Below are 14,180 nucleotides of genomic sequence, written 5' to 3' on the forward strand. Positions count from 1 at the left end.
TTTTGGTGAAAAAAACGGGGACAAACAGAAGGTGACACAGAGGAGGGGGGCTAGCTTGCTAGCATTAGCAGCTAGCTTGCTGGCATTGTTCATTGACGAATGAATTTAACAATTTCATAAGAATGGAAAATAATATGTGTGTGGGGGGGGCAGCTAGCATTAGCATTTTTTTTACCTTTATTGGTGACAAACAGAAGGTGACACAGAAGGTAGCAGTGTAGATACGTGACAAAGTGTATATAAAGTGACATCGGACCGTGCATGTCTGCTGTTTGCTGCTGAGGAGGTTGTGGACAGCGGCTACGGCCCAAGAAGTTTATATATTCAAAGATGACAGACGGTAACTGAATCATTATTTTACTGCACAGTTCTTCAATACATTCTCCTAATTTTCCCAACGACAATGAACGAGTCACAACTAAATAAACAAATCAGTAAAAAAGCATCAATAAAAAACACAAAACATCAACTAAATGATAAACATTTTATTATTTAAAACAAGAATCACAGTTGTTATTTAAAATGAAGTGAGTGCGGAGCAGACGGGGGCTGGTCGTCCTCACGGAGGACAAACGTCCTGCTGGTTCACCAGGTCTCATGAGACCGGGCGCTCTTCAGTCTGTCAACACAACACAAGGTTACACAGGGGGTCCGTGTTTTATTACATCACATCACTGACAGGTTATAATGTCACTGTAAATGTCTGTGTGACCTCTGACCTCTTTAGCAGCTCCTCTGTCAACACCTGTCCGTCTCCATGGTCACCGCCCTCGTCACTGTCCTCTGAGCTGCTGTCTGACTCTTCCTTCTTACTCTTCTTCTGCTGCTTCACTTTGTGTTTGTGCTTCTTATGTTTCTTCTTCTGTGAAACAAAAGTCAGAGTCAGACCTGCAGCCAGAGTGAACGCTGCTTTTATTTATGACTTCTTTCTTATTTTCCAACCTTCTTCTCTTTCTTGTGTTTGTGCTGCTTCTTGTTCTTGTGTTTCTTCTCTTTGTCCTCTCTTCTCCTCCTGCTGGGTTTCTCCTCCTCACTGGGGGAGCAGAGGGAGGAGGCCCCTCCTCTGACTGAACAGGTGAAGAACAACAGGTAAAGTTTAGTCGACCTAAACACTGACACATGTTGACAGCGTATCCTCAGGGAGTCCTGAGGCCGGAGTGTTTCAGCTTCTCAAACTTAGTTAAATTATGAGGCTGAAACTTTCTACATTTTTCTTCTTGTCAAAAAAAAGCTTCTTGTCTCTGTTGATGAGAACAGGTCGTAATAATAAACCAGAGCATATTTTTAAAACTGTAGACAACTGCACTATAATAGTTTTATTTAAACCATCAGAGCAGCAGATGGGTTCAGGTCTGGGTGTGTGGACTCACTGTGAGCAGCTGAAGGAGGCGGCAGCTTCGGACCAAACTCCTCCTGAGTTGAAGCCACAGCTGTCAATCAAACAGAGCCAGAGTCACATGTCATCACATCACAGTATATTACACCTGCTCTTACAGTAAGTACATTAACCTGTTAGATCAAAAGTTAGAAGTCAAGCAAAATAAGGGTGACTTATATGTGAAATATTAATAATAATAATAATTAATATTTAAAAGGTTCTGGTTTGTGAGAGAGAGAGAGAAAGGGAGAGAGAGAGAGGAACGTAGAACCAGACGGGTTCTTAAGTCGAGTTCAGGAGGAGATCCACGTCACAGGTTGTTAAACTCACCTGAAACTTTACCTCTGTTCTTTGTGCATATTTCTAAAAGGCTGTGAGGAGGAAAGAGGAATGTTACCTGTCTGCTGGTTGGAGGTGGAGGAGGAGGAGGTGACAGAGGTGGAGGTGACAGAGGTGGAGGTGACAGAGGAGGAGGTGACAGAGGAGGAGGTGTTGGAGGTGACGTTCGAGATGCTGAAGAGCTTCACGGCCTGTGGCTCCGTTTTTCCCTCGTCCTCCTTTGTGTCCTCCTCTTCCTCCTCACTCTCTCCCTCTGATGAAGAGGACTTCTCATCAGAGGAGCTGGCGAAGATGGCTTTGAACAGATCCATAGGAGGCCTGCTCTCCTCCTCCTCCTCCTCCTCCTCTTCATCACCTTCTTTCTTCATGTCTGAGCTCTGCTGATCACCTGACCGTGTCTGTGTGAAGAGAACAGGTGAGTCTGTAGCGTTGTTGTCATGACAGTTACCTCACAAAGAGCCAATCAGATTCTCATGTCCCGGTCACGTTCCCGCCTCCTACAGGATGAACCCTTTAACTCCTCAATGGGTTCAGTCCTAACTCCGTACCTCTGTCTGATCTCTGCTGGGGGGGGCAGGTAGGGCAGGTGGGGCAGGTACAGAGGTCTGATCCAGTTTGGTCTCAGTTTGGTCTCTTGCAGCGCTGAGCAGTTCACTCAGAGCGTCACTCTTCTTCTTCTCCTCCTTCTGGTCTGAAACGTCCCACCTCGACTTCTTCGCTGGCTCTGGAGGCTTTGGAGGAGCTGAGGAGGAGGAGGAGGAGGAGGAAGTGAAGTCATGTTACTCAGAGAGAATAAGAAGACACAAACAGAAACGTCTCTTTCCTGGACCTAGATAATGACAAAACTAATATTCAGAGAAGGACTCTGTTCATCTGAAAAGTGACATGGAAAAGTTGAACCTGCTGAAACGTGCAGGTGAGTGAATCTACCTGTCGCCTCTCTGCTCTCTGTCACAGTCAGGAAGTTGAAGACTGAAAACTTGTCCCTCTTCACTTTGGGCAGACCCACCAGACCTGAGCTGCACGACCAATCACAGACAGACAGAGACAGGAAGTCAACAGACTCTCAGATTTAGTTTTGATGACATCACAGCTAAAGTTAAGGAAGAGTGATGTCATACCCGGGGTGGGGGTCGGGGACATTGAACCTTTTGCAGAGCAGTTTGTCTGGATGCCACTCAAATGTTTCTCTGGTCAGTTTTCCAAACATCTTCATGTTGACAGCCGCCTGTTTGTCATCCACGTCTCCCTGACGACCGCAACACAACAAACATCAAACAAACATCAACACACGCTTGACACCAAACTCGACCAGATCAGCTGGAAAAAAACAAACAAACAAAAAAAACTCCAGCAAAAGATTCAAAACAGGATTTAAAGGCTGTCGGCAGAGCGAGAGTCTGTCTCAGAGTCTGTCTCATTCTGTCTCAGAGTGTCTCAGAGTCTGTCTCAGAGTCTCATTCTGTCTCAGTCTGTCTCAGAGTCTGTCTCAGAGTCTCATTCTGTCTCAGTCTGTCTCAGAGTCTGTCTCAGAGTCTCATTCTGTCTCAGTCTGTCTCAGAGTCTGTCTCAGAGTCTCATTCTGTCTCAGTCTGTCTCAGAGTCTGTCTCAGAGTCTCATTCTGTCTCAGTCTGTCTCAGAGTCTGTCTCAGAGTCTCATTCTGTCTCAGTCTGTCTCAGAGTCTGTCTCAGAGTCTCATTCTGTCTCAGTCTGTCTCAGAGTCTGTCTCAGAGTCTCATTCTGTCTCAGTCTGTCTCAGAGTCTGTCTCAGAGTCTCATTCTGTCTCAGTCTGTCTCAGAGTCTGTCTCAGAGTCTCATTCTGTCTCAGTCTGTCTCAGAGTCTGTCTCAGAGTCTCATTCTGTCTCAGTCTGTCTCAGAGTCTGTCTCAGAGTCTCATTCTGTCTCAGTCTGTCTCAGAGTCTGTCTCAGAGTCTCATTCTGTCTCAGTCTGTCTCAGAGTCTGTCTCAGAGTCTCATTCTGTCTCAGTCTGTCTCAGAGTCTGTCTCAGAGTCTCATTCTGTCTCAGTCTGTCTCAGAGTCTGTCTCAGAGTCTCATTCTGTCTCAGTCTGTCTCAGAGTCTGTCTCAGAGTCTCATTCTGTCTCAGTCTGTCTCAGAGTCTCATTCTGTCTCATTCTGTCTCAGTGTCTGTCTCAGAGTCTGTCTCAGCGTCTGTCTCAGAGAGTCTCAGAGTCTGTCTCAGTCTCTTTCAGTCTGTCTCAGTCTGTCTCAGAGTCTGTCTCATTTTGTCTCATTCTGTCTCAGAGTCTCATTCTGTCTCAGTGTCTGTCTCAGAGTCTGTCTCAGCGTCTGTCTCAGAGAGTCTCAGAGTCTGTCTCAGTCTCTTTCAGACTGTCTCAGTCTGTCTCAGAGTCCACCTGTCTGCAGCAGCAGGGATTTATTTATTTATCTGCTTCTCGTCTTTATTGTTCACTTGCATCCAGCTGCTACGCCGTTTTAATTTCCCTCAGTGGATTAATAAAGTCATCTATCTATCTGGTGGGTGTGGCCTACAGGTGTCCACGCTGTCATCCTACCTCCTGGTCCCGGCTGACCTCCACGGTGTCCTCGTCTTCCTGGTTCTTGCTTCTGGTGAAGCGGGAGGAGAGCGAGGAGGAGGTGGGTCTGTAGAGGATGGAGGCTCGGACAAACTCATCTCTCTCCCTGCTGCGCTCCCACTCTGTCATCCCCGGGTCCAGACTCTGCTCCAGAGCATCTGAGACACAAACCAGGTTTACCTTTGAGCCCAGGGTTAGGCTGCCTGCAGTGCATGATGGGACATGTAAGACAGATCCTCCTACCTTTGTCTCCCTGTTTCAGGAAGTTCAGGTAGAGCTCGTAGCGCGCCTGTTTGCTGGGAGTCTTCTCAAACGGTCTGAAGGTCTGGGAGGAGGTCTGCACTCCTCTCCACGACACCAGAGCCTCCTGTTGCTGCTGCTGCAGGCCGGAGGACACCAGACCGGTCAGAGCCAACGCCCCCGACAACGACCCCGCTGACCGCAGCGCATCTCGGGAGTCAGTGGTGGCGGTCGTGGTCGTGGTCTTGGCAGAGGGCGGGTTGGAGGAGTTGCGGAGGTTCAGAAGTCGTTCCCGGTCTTCAGGTCTCAGCAGCTCCAGGACTGAACTGGGACCTGAACAGAAACTCCTGACATTAGTATACGACTTTACATTTTTATCACCTTCACTAAACTCAGTTCAGAACATGTCTGGATCAAACTGAGAGTGACATTTACTGATGCTGATACACAAAGTGATTCAATTCAATTATTCAAGAAGAAGAAGAAGACGACAAAATAGTGAGCTACTCCATGAATATTTCCATACCTTGCAGGGCATCCTCTCCCAGCAGCGCCCTCCTCTGGCCGGAGTCCAGCTGGTGACGTCCTCCTTGTTGGGGCTCCTCTTTGACCATGTGGCCCCTGGAGACCCTCAGAGCCTCGGCCAGAGCAGGGCTGACCCCAGAGAGGCCGGACATGTTGAGCGAAGGCTGGAAGCGATGGACAGGTCTGTAGTCTCGGGGCAGAGCGGGGGGAGGGAAGATCTACAGAGACACGAGGGGTTAGTTTGTTTTCTACAAAGACACAGAGACAGATCATCTCTGCCTTCAGAGCTGCTCACCGTTTTCTCTTCCGCTGGTTTTTGGGCCAAAGTGAATCCCTCCAGGATTTTACCGAGATACGACGCGTCTTTGCTTTTGTCTGAGAAGAAAAAAAATATATACTGTATATATAGAAAAACTTATTGTACAAGGTCTTAAAGAACACCTGAGATTTCTTTTCCTCTCTGTATTTGTTTTGTTTTAATGATGTTTTCATAGTTTACACATGAAATATTGTTTCTTCTGATTTAAAAAATGTCATGTGACCAAGAAACAAGTCAAGTATCAGTGATGGTGATGAGAACAAGTTTTAGTTTGAAGCTCGTTTTGGAAAATTCAAAAACTCTGATCTTATGTTGTTTTTTAGAAAATGAGAAACTTTCAAATCCGTCTTTATATCATCAAAATCCTTTAAGGATATATGTATAAATACAACAAATACCTATTTATACAATCTACAAACTTTCCAGGACGTGTTACCTCTCTTCTTGGTGTACTGCTGCGGAGCCGTCCAGCCGTACAGTCCGTCTCCAGGCTCCTCCCCTCCCAGCTCCCTGTCGTACCTGGACATGGAGTCTCTGTGGTACACGTCTTCATCGTCATCATCCTCCAGGGCCCCCACTCCGAACGCCTGCAGGTCAAAGGTCACCAGCACCGTGTAAGAGAATGACAACAGCCAACTTCCTGCTATTAAAAAAAAAAACTTTAGAAGCCTCACCTGTCCGGCCACGCCTCCTCTCCGTGAGCGTCTCTGCGTGTCTCCAAACAGTCGACTCCTGGTCTCAGACTGAGGCTTGAACAGGTCTATGTGTTCAGCTGCTCGTTGGCCCAGCAGTGCCAGGCCCGGGTCCAGCCCGCGGTACCCCAGACCCTGAACCCCCAGCCTGGGGTTAAAGTCCACAGGAGTCACGTCCTTCGGGGCAAAGGTCACGTTCTCTGGAGCGAAGTCGTCGTCATCGTCGTCCTGTCGGGAGACACAGGAAATATCATTTTAACTTTATTTAAGAGTTGAATGTCTCAGCAGTAAAAAGGAGGACGGTGTTTAGGACCAGATTCCAGAGGGATTTTCAGATGAAATATTCAGTCTCTGAGCGATGGCAAAGGCTCCTGGACAAAAGTCTGTCGTCAGCTGTCTCACCTCTGAGTCCTCTGAACCAGCAGGGGGCAGCGCACAGCCGTAAAGTCTGGCTGCATCATCTGTCAGGAGAAGAACAAAAACCAAACCACAGGTGTGATTACAACCTATTTTAAATCTCTGCACAGAGAGAAAAGTAAAACCTGAGACTTCGACTTTAAGAGCAGCTGGAAAACAAACGTGAGGTGTTGTACGACTCGGTCTGCTGTCGACGAGGTTTCCTCTTCACCCGAGGCCCGACGCCCTGACCCTCCTTCCACCCCATCCTCCTCAGCAGCTCCACCCCGATGGACGACCTGGGAGAGAAAACCAACACACCTCAGAACAGACTCACTCCCTGCACCGCCTCCATCAGGAGACAACACTGATTTCACTTTATTTATTATTATTATTATTATTATTATTATATATATTCTATATTCCTGGAACTGCTCTAAAATCAACAATCTGGTTCTCAGTGGTTGTGGGCGTTGACCGTCACCTGGCAGGTGCGATCAGCTCCTCCAGCAGCGTGTCTCCGGGGATCAGGGCGGTCTGGGCGTTGACGGCTCTCGCCTTCTCTCTGGCCTCGTCTCTGCGGCTCGACGAGAACTCCTGACTGGTGGTGATCTCTCTGGGAGCGATGCCGTGCTCACTGAAGTCCTGAAGCACGATGACATAAACTATAATCAATATTTACTTATACATTTGCTGCCGTTAATCTTTGTTTTTGTGTCTATGTTTCTCATACACTTCCTGATAGCCATCTGTAGTTACTGCGACCTTCTAACAGCGGAACTGTAAATTAATTCAAATAAATCTTCATGATCCTAAACACTTCATCCCATTTCAGGCGGCCATCTTTGTTTGGGTCAGGAAATGAGAGCACATCTTAACATGAGAGACAGTTTTACCTCCTCGTCCATGAAGTCCTCCGGCCTAGCATGATTTTTCTCAGCTTTCTGTTGCCGTGACGACACAAAGGTTGACGGGGCCCAGCCTAAAAACACAATATAAAATACTCACGTCCTGTTGGAAAAAACAAACTTTTTCATGAGGATTTGTCCCTCCCGGATGACCGAGCTCCTCACCCTATCTCTAAGGCTGAGCCCGGCCACCCTGCGGAGGAAACTCATTTCGGCCGCTTGTACTCGCGATCTCGTTCTTTCGGTCATTAACCAAAGCTCATGACCACAGGTGAGGATCGGAACGTAGATCGACCGGAAAATCGAGAGCTTCGCCTTCCGGCTTAGCTCCCTCTTCCCCACAACGGACCGATTCAGCGCCCGCATCACTGCTGACGCCGCCCCAATCCGCCTGTCGATCTCCCGCTCCATTCTACCCTCACTCGTGAACAAGATCCCGAGATACTTAAACTCCTCCACCTGAGGCAAAGCCTCCCCCCCGACCTGAAGCGGGCAATCCACCCGTTTCCGGCTGAGAACCATGGCCTCAGACTTGGAGGTGCTGATCTTCATCCCAGCCGTTTCACACTCGGCCGCGAACCGCCCAAGCGAGAGCTGAAGGTCGGCGCTCGATGAAGCTAGGAGGACCACATCATCTGCAAAAAGCAGAGGGCAATCCAAATCCACGCAATGTTGCAGAGACGTGTCAACCAAGACAGCCCTACAACATCCAGAGCCTTAAGATACCCAGGGCGGATCTCATCAACCCCCGGGGCTCTGCCACCGCGCAGTTGTTTCACTACCTCGGTGACTTCTGCCCCGGAGATTAGATCATCCATCCCCAGGTCTCTTGACTCTGTTTCCTCCATGGAATACGTGTTGGTGGGATTGAGGAGCTCCTCAAAGTATTCCTTCCACCGTCCGACTATATCCTCAGTTGACATCAGCAGCTCCCTGCCCCCACTGTAAACAACGGGTTGTGAGGGTCTGCTGGGAAAACCTGGCGGAAGAACCCGTCAAGATGATTTTCAACGCACACCTCCGGCAGAGTTTCAATTGCGTCCCGAGGGCGGTGGGGAATTGTTGAGTCCGAATGGGCCTTGTTCCGCTCTGCTGTTGTTGAGGCGGCTGTTGCGAGCTGCGGCCGCAGGGTGGCTGGGGCCAGTCGTGGCGGTGACCCCCGTACCCGCTGGTGGACACCAGGGGTGGGGGAAGCCGTCAGGCTGAAGAAGGAGGCCTACAGGGCGTGGTTGGCCTGTGGGTCTCCAGAATCAGCTGACTGGTACCGGCGGGCCAAGCGGAGCGCAGCCGCGGCAGTTACTGAGGCAAGGGAGGAGTTCGGTGAGACAATGGAGGAAGACTATCGATCGGCTCCAAAAACGTTCTGGCAAACCGTCCGGCGCCTCAGGGGAGGAAGGCGGCAACTCGCTCACACTGTTACTAATTACATAAACTAAACCATTTGTCAGAGGGAAGGAGAAGCTGAGCCTTGGACCAACACTGATCCAGACCCTCGACAAACATTCAGTCTTTTGCTCACAGACAGGTGAGCAGGTGAGCAGGTGTTGTGGTGCAGCACTGACCTTCTTTGGAGCCGACAGTGTTGAAATAACCGGCTGAAAACCCTCCAGTGAACGCCCCGTGGAACCTTTTATATCTTCCCTTCTCATCTTTGACCGTCTGCTCGTGGAGCGGAACGGGTTTCTTCAGAGGCTCGTCTGCAGCAAACACACAAACACACAGAAATACACACATGAAGACACAAACATTATATATACACACGCAACGCAATGCAAATCCAGTGCTGGAGAAAGTATTCAGTTACTTGACTTTAAAAGTTTAAGTAATCCTTCAGCAAAACTACACAAACTAAAAACTACTTGCTAAAATGATCATTCAAGAAGTCAAATAACAGAAAATTAATCACCAACTAATGTATTTTGATAATTGATTACTAAATCAAGTCTAAGTATAAGTTTATGGAGGATTTGCAGCTGTTCTCTGTCTGACATTAAAGATCGTTGGGCTGAAAAACTAATGTGAAGACATCCTCATCCTGGAAATTAAAGCATTATAACATGTTTCACTATTTCCTGATGTTTCAAAGCCTAATAAACTAAGTGATTAATCAAGAAAATAATCAGCACATTAACTGATAATGAAAATAATCTGAGTTGCTGCCACTTGATACAGTGTCAGATAATTTAATCTATAGAGGTGTTGAATATGTTTGTAGACTATGTATGAGCTCGTCATAAATGCAGTCTGACAGTAAAGTTAATAAAGTTAATGTGCTTGAGAATCACAGCTGAGTAAATGTGCAGCTGCCTCATCACAACAATAACAGTTTTGGGATAAACGTAAATATAAACGTGATATTTAGCGACAGATAATAACAGATGATTTACCAACAAACCCAGAACTAAACTTAAAACTAAATCTGGCTTGTTTTGTTCCCTTGTTTACTGGCAAATGTGAAGGTCCAAATCTGTCTCAGCATTATTTGCGGATAGGTAAACATGACCAAAGCACACCTGTTCCAGTAGAAATTAATATTCTCTAACTGAATATTCTCACACTGATTTGGTTTTCCCTCCATTTTCACCCACAACAGTAATACCGCTCATGTAGAAAATACGTGTAATGTCATATATACTAACACTTGAATTGTGACGTATGTCAGTAAAAAGATTTAAACAGAAATGAGATTTAAATGAATTAATCTGATATTTTATGAATCACATATCAACCGAAAACACAACTGAACGGTGACGATACGTAAAATATATTAACTGACCATCCAGCGGTTTGTACGTTAAGCCTGTTCGTTCAAAACCGTTAAACAGGTAGATATTAGAATGAAGTCTGGTTTACACACCGGGGAGCTAACAGCTCAGAGCCTGCTGTCAGCTACCTGCTCGTTAGCTTAGCATCCTGTAGTGACCGCTGGACCCGTCGCAGCTCTTTTATTTCCACATAAAACAACCAGAAAGTGTCGCAGTGCAGGCGAGCGGGTTGTCGATGTATTAAAATCAACCCTACCTTCCTCCAGAGGCTCCAGAGGAGTCCCGAAATTCACAAAGTCCTCGTCGCTGTCGCTGTCGGACGCCATGTTTGTATACGATTACGGTAAGAGCAGAGGATCAAACTTGGCGGCGGGTGGCGAAGCGATAATTATAAAACTCAGTATCACTAAGAAAAAATGGCGACATCTTGTGGTGGCAACGTGTGAAACAGCGTTAAAGGACAGTTAGCTTCACTGTCTACAAGTAGAGGACCGAACTGCTTCAGATATCTATCTATCTATCTATCTATCTATCTATCTATCTATCTATCTATCTATCTATCTATCTTTTACATTATTGTAAGAAAATTAAAAGTCACAACAACAAACTGAAACCTGTTTATGATGAGTAATGGTTCCTTCCTGTATTCAGCTGCTAGCTGTTAGATAGTCATCTCTTCATCTGTTTTTATATAATTTCCCTTTGACTTTATAGATATTTGCATCTTTAATGTGTTTGACAGCTGTTAGTCTTTGACTTACACATTGTCAGTCTGAAAAAATCTAATATCAGTTGAAGTGTTCGCTTTATTTTGAATATTTTCAACACCTTCAAACAGCCTTTTACTTTGGAACTACATTTTCTAACCCAACTGATATAAGTTTAAGTCTAAAAGTGAAAGTGGCCAGATGATCCACAGCAGCTCATCACTCGGCTCCTGCTGCTTAGAAGCAGCTCCCTCACACAACCCCATGTCAAATAACCTGAACTGTGACTTCAGTGTCAGACAGACGAGTGTCTGTCTCTGGCTTGGTAAAGACTTTAATGTTGTATCCTGACATAGTCTGAGATGTTGCTCCCAGCGTTGAGAAATGAGTCTTTCCATGAAAACATCCCTGTTATCTGGACAGTCTGCAGCTCTGTAGTGAGGTCTGAAGATGATCAGGAGTAAGAGTCAGTTAATGGAAATAAACAAATTATATTCCATTCACCTCCATACAGTTATCTCAAAACCTGGACAAATAAAATCACAGATAGCACTAATGTTTTTCTTACTATGTATGTTTTTATTATACATGTTAAATTAGTTAAACAAGTTTTAATAAAGTCAATTTACTGTAAATCAACCCATACACAAATGTAACATGTACATATAAAAGAAAAACATACATGTAAAAAGTACATATAAAACCTATTAGAAACTGGAACAATTCTATATACTGACATTTATGTCTAACCTGTACAAATAGGTATGTTTATGTATGCATGCCGTTTCAAATGAACTTTCATATATAAATTAAATATTTTAACATATGTGCTCGCAACATGTTATCATACCATATAAAAATTCATAATAGATATTTTTAATACATGTACATGTTACTATAGGTGTTTCATATATGTTATAAACTTATATCTTCATATATCCAGAGTGAGTCACACCAGCGTCGGTCCTGAGATGTGGATGAAGTGTTTTTGTTTCATGTCAGTAAAGAAAAGTGTGAAAATGAAATGTTAAAACACAATTTAAAAGAAATCTTTAAAAAGCTGTTGTTTTCTGTTCAAAGTCCCAAAATGATGCAGCGTCCACATTATAGTGTTGGTATGGACTGTGCTGGTCTGACACAAGGGTCAGGACTCAGATAGATCTTATTGAACTGTAGATCTTGGTCTCAGACTCAGAGGAGCTGAAGTGTCAGAGATCGAGTTTCCGTCCAAAGCTCACAACAGTTTGTCATTTGTTTTCTTTGAGCCTGAAATCACTCACACCCCCTCAGTGATCTATAAAAACTCACACTGCTCTACACAAACCAAACGCCTGGCTCAGCAGAAAGCTGAGGCCCCGTAAAGATCCAAATCTGAGACCCCCTCAACTGCAACAGAAAACACTGAGCCTCCCCGCTCTTTGTAACACGAGCGAGCTGCTGAACTTCAGGGGGTTTAAACTAACTGAACCTGGACAGAGCTGGACCGAGCTCAGGGTGGGGAGCAGAGGGTCAGGAGTATCTGAGCCAGGAAGATGGACCCTGGACGGAGCCAGAACACAGACAGGAGAGTCTGGGGGGAATGAAAATGGAGAATAAGACCAGAGCCAGAACGGAGCCAGGACGAGGCTGGGACAGAACCAGAACAAAGCCAGAACAGCACTCCCGGGCAGGGCCGGGAGAAACCCAAGACCAAACCGGATCTCAGCCAAAGAAGAGCCGGGACAGAGCCAGATCGGGGCCGGGGCAGCTCTGCAGGAAAGAGGCTGCAGGACTGAACTGTTAATCTTGGGGGAAAGATAATATGAAAACGAGGTGTTGATGTCAGTGTGTGGGCCGACTGACCGGATGACATCATCATGACATCAGCGGGGTGCGGTTTGATTTGTGCTGAGCGCCTCGGGGGAGAGGAGACAACACAAAGTCTTCACAAACATGATGAAAAAATAAAGAAATATATGAAGGACTGAGAAGTATGAGGTCACATGGAGGTGAAATATAAAACCTGAAGAGTTCAACACAGTTCATTAGAATATTACATGAGAGGAACATTCATCAGGCTGTAGAAGAAAAGACTTAACGTGAAGTTTTAAAGTTAAAAACCTCATGAACACCAGGGGAGATAAAGTGGTTCAGACCTGCTATCTCTCTGACCACTAGGTGTCACTGTCTGCTCACAGTTGAGGGACCTTCAACTTCACTGCATTAATCCAACAGCTGGATTTACTGTAACTACACAGACAAAACAAGCGGAGCAGAGACCTGATCAATATCAGTACAATATTGATCCTGTCCCTTTAATACGGATTCATTCCTTTTCATACAAAACTCAAGAAGAACGAAGCCCAGACATCCCAAACACAAATGTAGCATGTGGACATGTATTGAATTTCCATATATGAAATATTTGTTCATATGTGTATATACCTTTATATATAAATCACATATGGAACAAATTCAAACAATCAAACACTGACATATATGTGTAGCTAATACAAACATGTTTATGCTTATACTGTAGACGTTACATAAATATATCCCTCCCAAAGCCTGTCTATGGTATATATTATATTATATATGTAAGTATATGTAAGTATACGTATAAAAGATAGACATGTATGCTTAAAATTAATAAGAAAATCATATATAAACAATAGAATTGTTGTTTTGATGAACTTGCATTTTATTATGTGTATTTCATATGTTATAAACTTGTATCTTCATATATCCAGAGGATGTATATATATATATATATATATATATATATGTGATAATTATATATCCTCATATAGGTGACATCTATGTCATATATTACATTTCTGAAAACAAGCAACTAATTCTACTCAAATCAAAAGTTGATATTTAAAAGAATTATTATAAGTGAGATTCAATTCTTTTATTTTTTAAATATTTTGTACATCTGTATTTATTCTTGCTGTCAGTCGATCCTCCAGGTGATGGATGATACTGAAGCAGATCTGTGGACAGATGTTCAGCTTCTGTACAGATGTTCTGGAGGTTTGTTTCTCTACCTCCTGTAGAGGGACAGAGTCCAGCAGGTCGTGGTTTTCACTTCCCTCCTGTGTGATCGATGTGAAGCTGAAGCTTCTTCAGACTGAGTCTTCAGACACAGACCTGGACTCACAGCAGCATCTAGACACGTCATCATGTTTCTCGTGCAGCTCACACACACACCTCCATGTTTCAGGGTCACAGCAAACCTCAGTCTTCATCAGCTGTTAGCGTCTCTTCCCCGACGCTCAGATTCAGACCGTGAACGCTCTGATCATTGAATTGATCATTGATTTGAGATATGACAGATTGAAGATAATACACAGTGGAAGTGTAGAAA

The 14,180-nt window shown here is 45.1% G+C and overlaps 1 protein-coding gene across 1 annotated transcript; it reads right to left on the reverse strand.

Moving 5' to 3' along the window:
• Positions 1 to 460: 460 nt before the first annotated feature.
• gpatch1 (G-patch domain containing 1) lies at positions 461 to 10,460 on the reverse strand. The gene is made up of 20 exons (XM_022750246.1): positions 10,381 to 10,460; positions 8,922 to 9,056; positions 7,348 to 7,433; positions 6,936 to 7,096; positions 6,635 to 6,750; positions 6,458 to 6,516; positions 6,038 to 6,283; positions 5,800 to 5,950; positions 5,340 to 5,419; positions 5,046 to 5,262; positions 4,523 to 4,852; positions 4,259 to 4,437; positions 2,839 to 2,966; positions 2,648 to 2,736; positions 2,266 to 2,459; positions 1,776 to 2,115; positions 1,371 to 1,430; positions 943 to 1,067; positions 720 to 862; positions 461 to 619 (listed from the first exon to the last, which is right to left on the reverse strand). Exons 1-20 carry the CDS (start codon positions 10,448 to 10,450, stop codon positions 586 to 588), a joined length of 2,943 nt encoding a protein of 980 aa, XP_022605967.1. The 5' UTR covers positions 10,451 to 10,460; the 3' UTR covers positions 461 to 585.
• Positions 10,461 to 14,180: the final 3,720 nt, after the last annotated feature.

The sequence above is a fragment of the Seriola dumerili genome, unplaced genomic scaffold (genome assembly GCF_002260705.1).
Source record: "Seriola dumerili isolate Sdu_G_001 unplaced genomic scaffold, Sdu_1.0 BDQW01000012.1, whole genome shotgun sequence".
Classification (NCBI taxonomy): domain Eukaryota; kingdom Metazoa; phylum Chordata; class Actinopteri; order Carangiformes; family Carangidae; genus Seriola; species Seriola dumerili.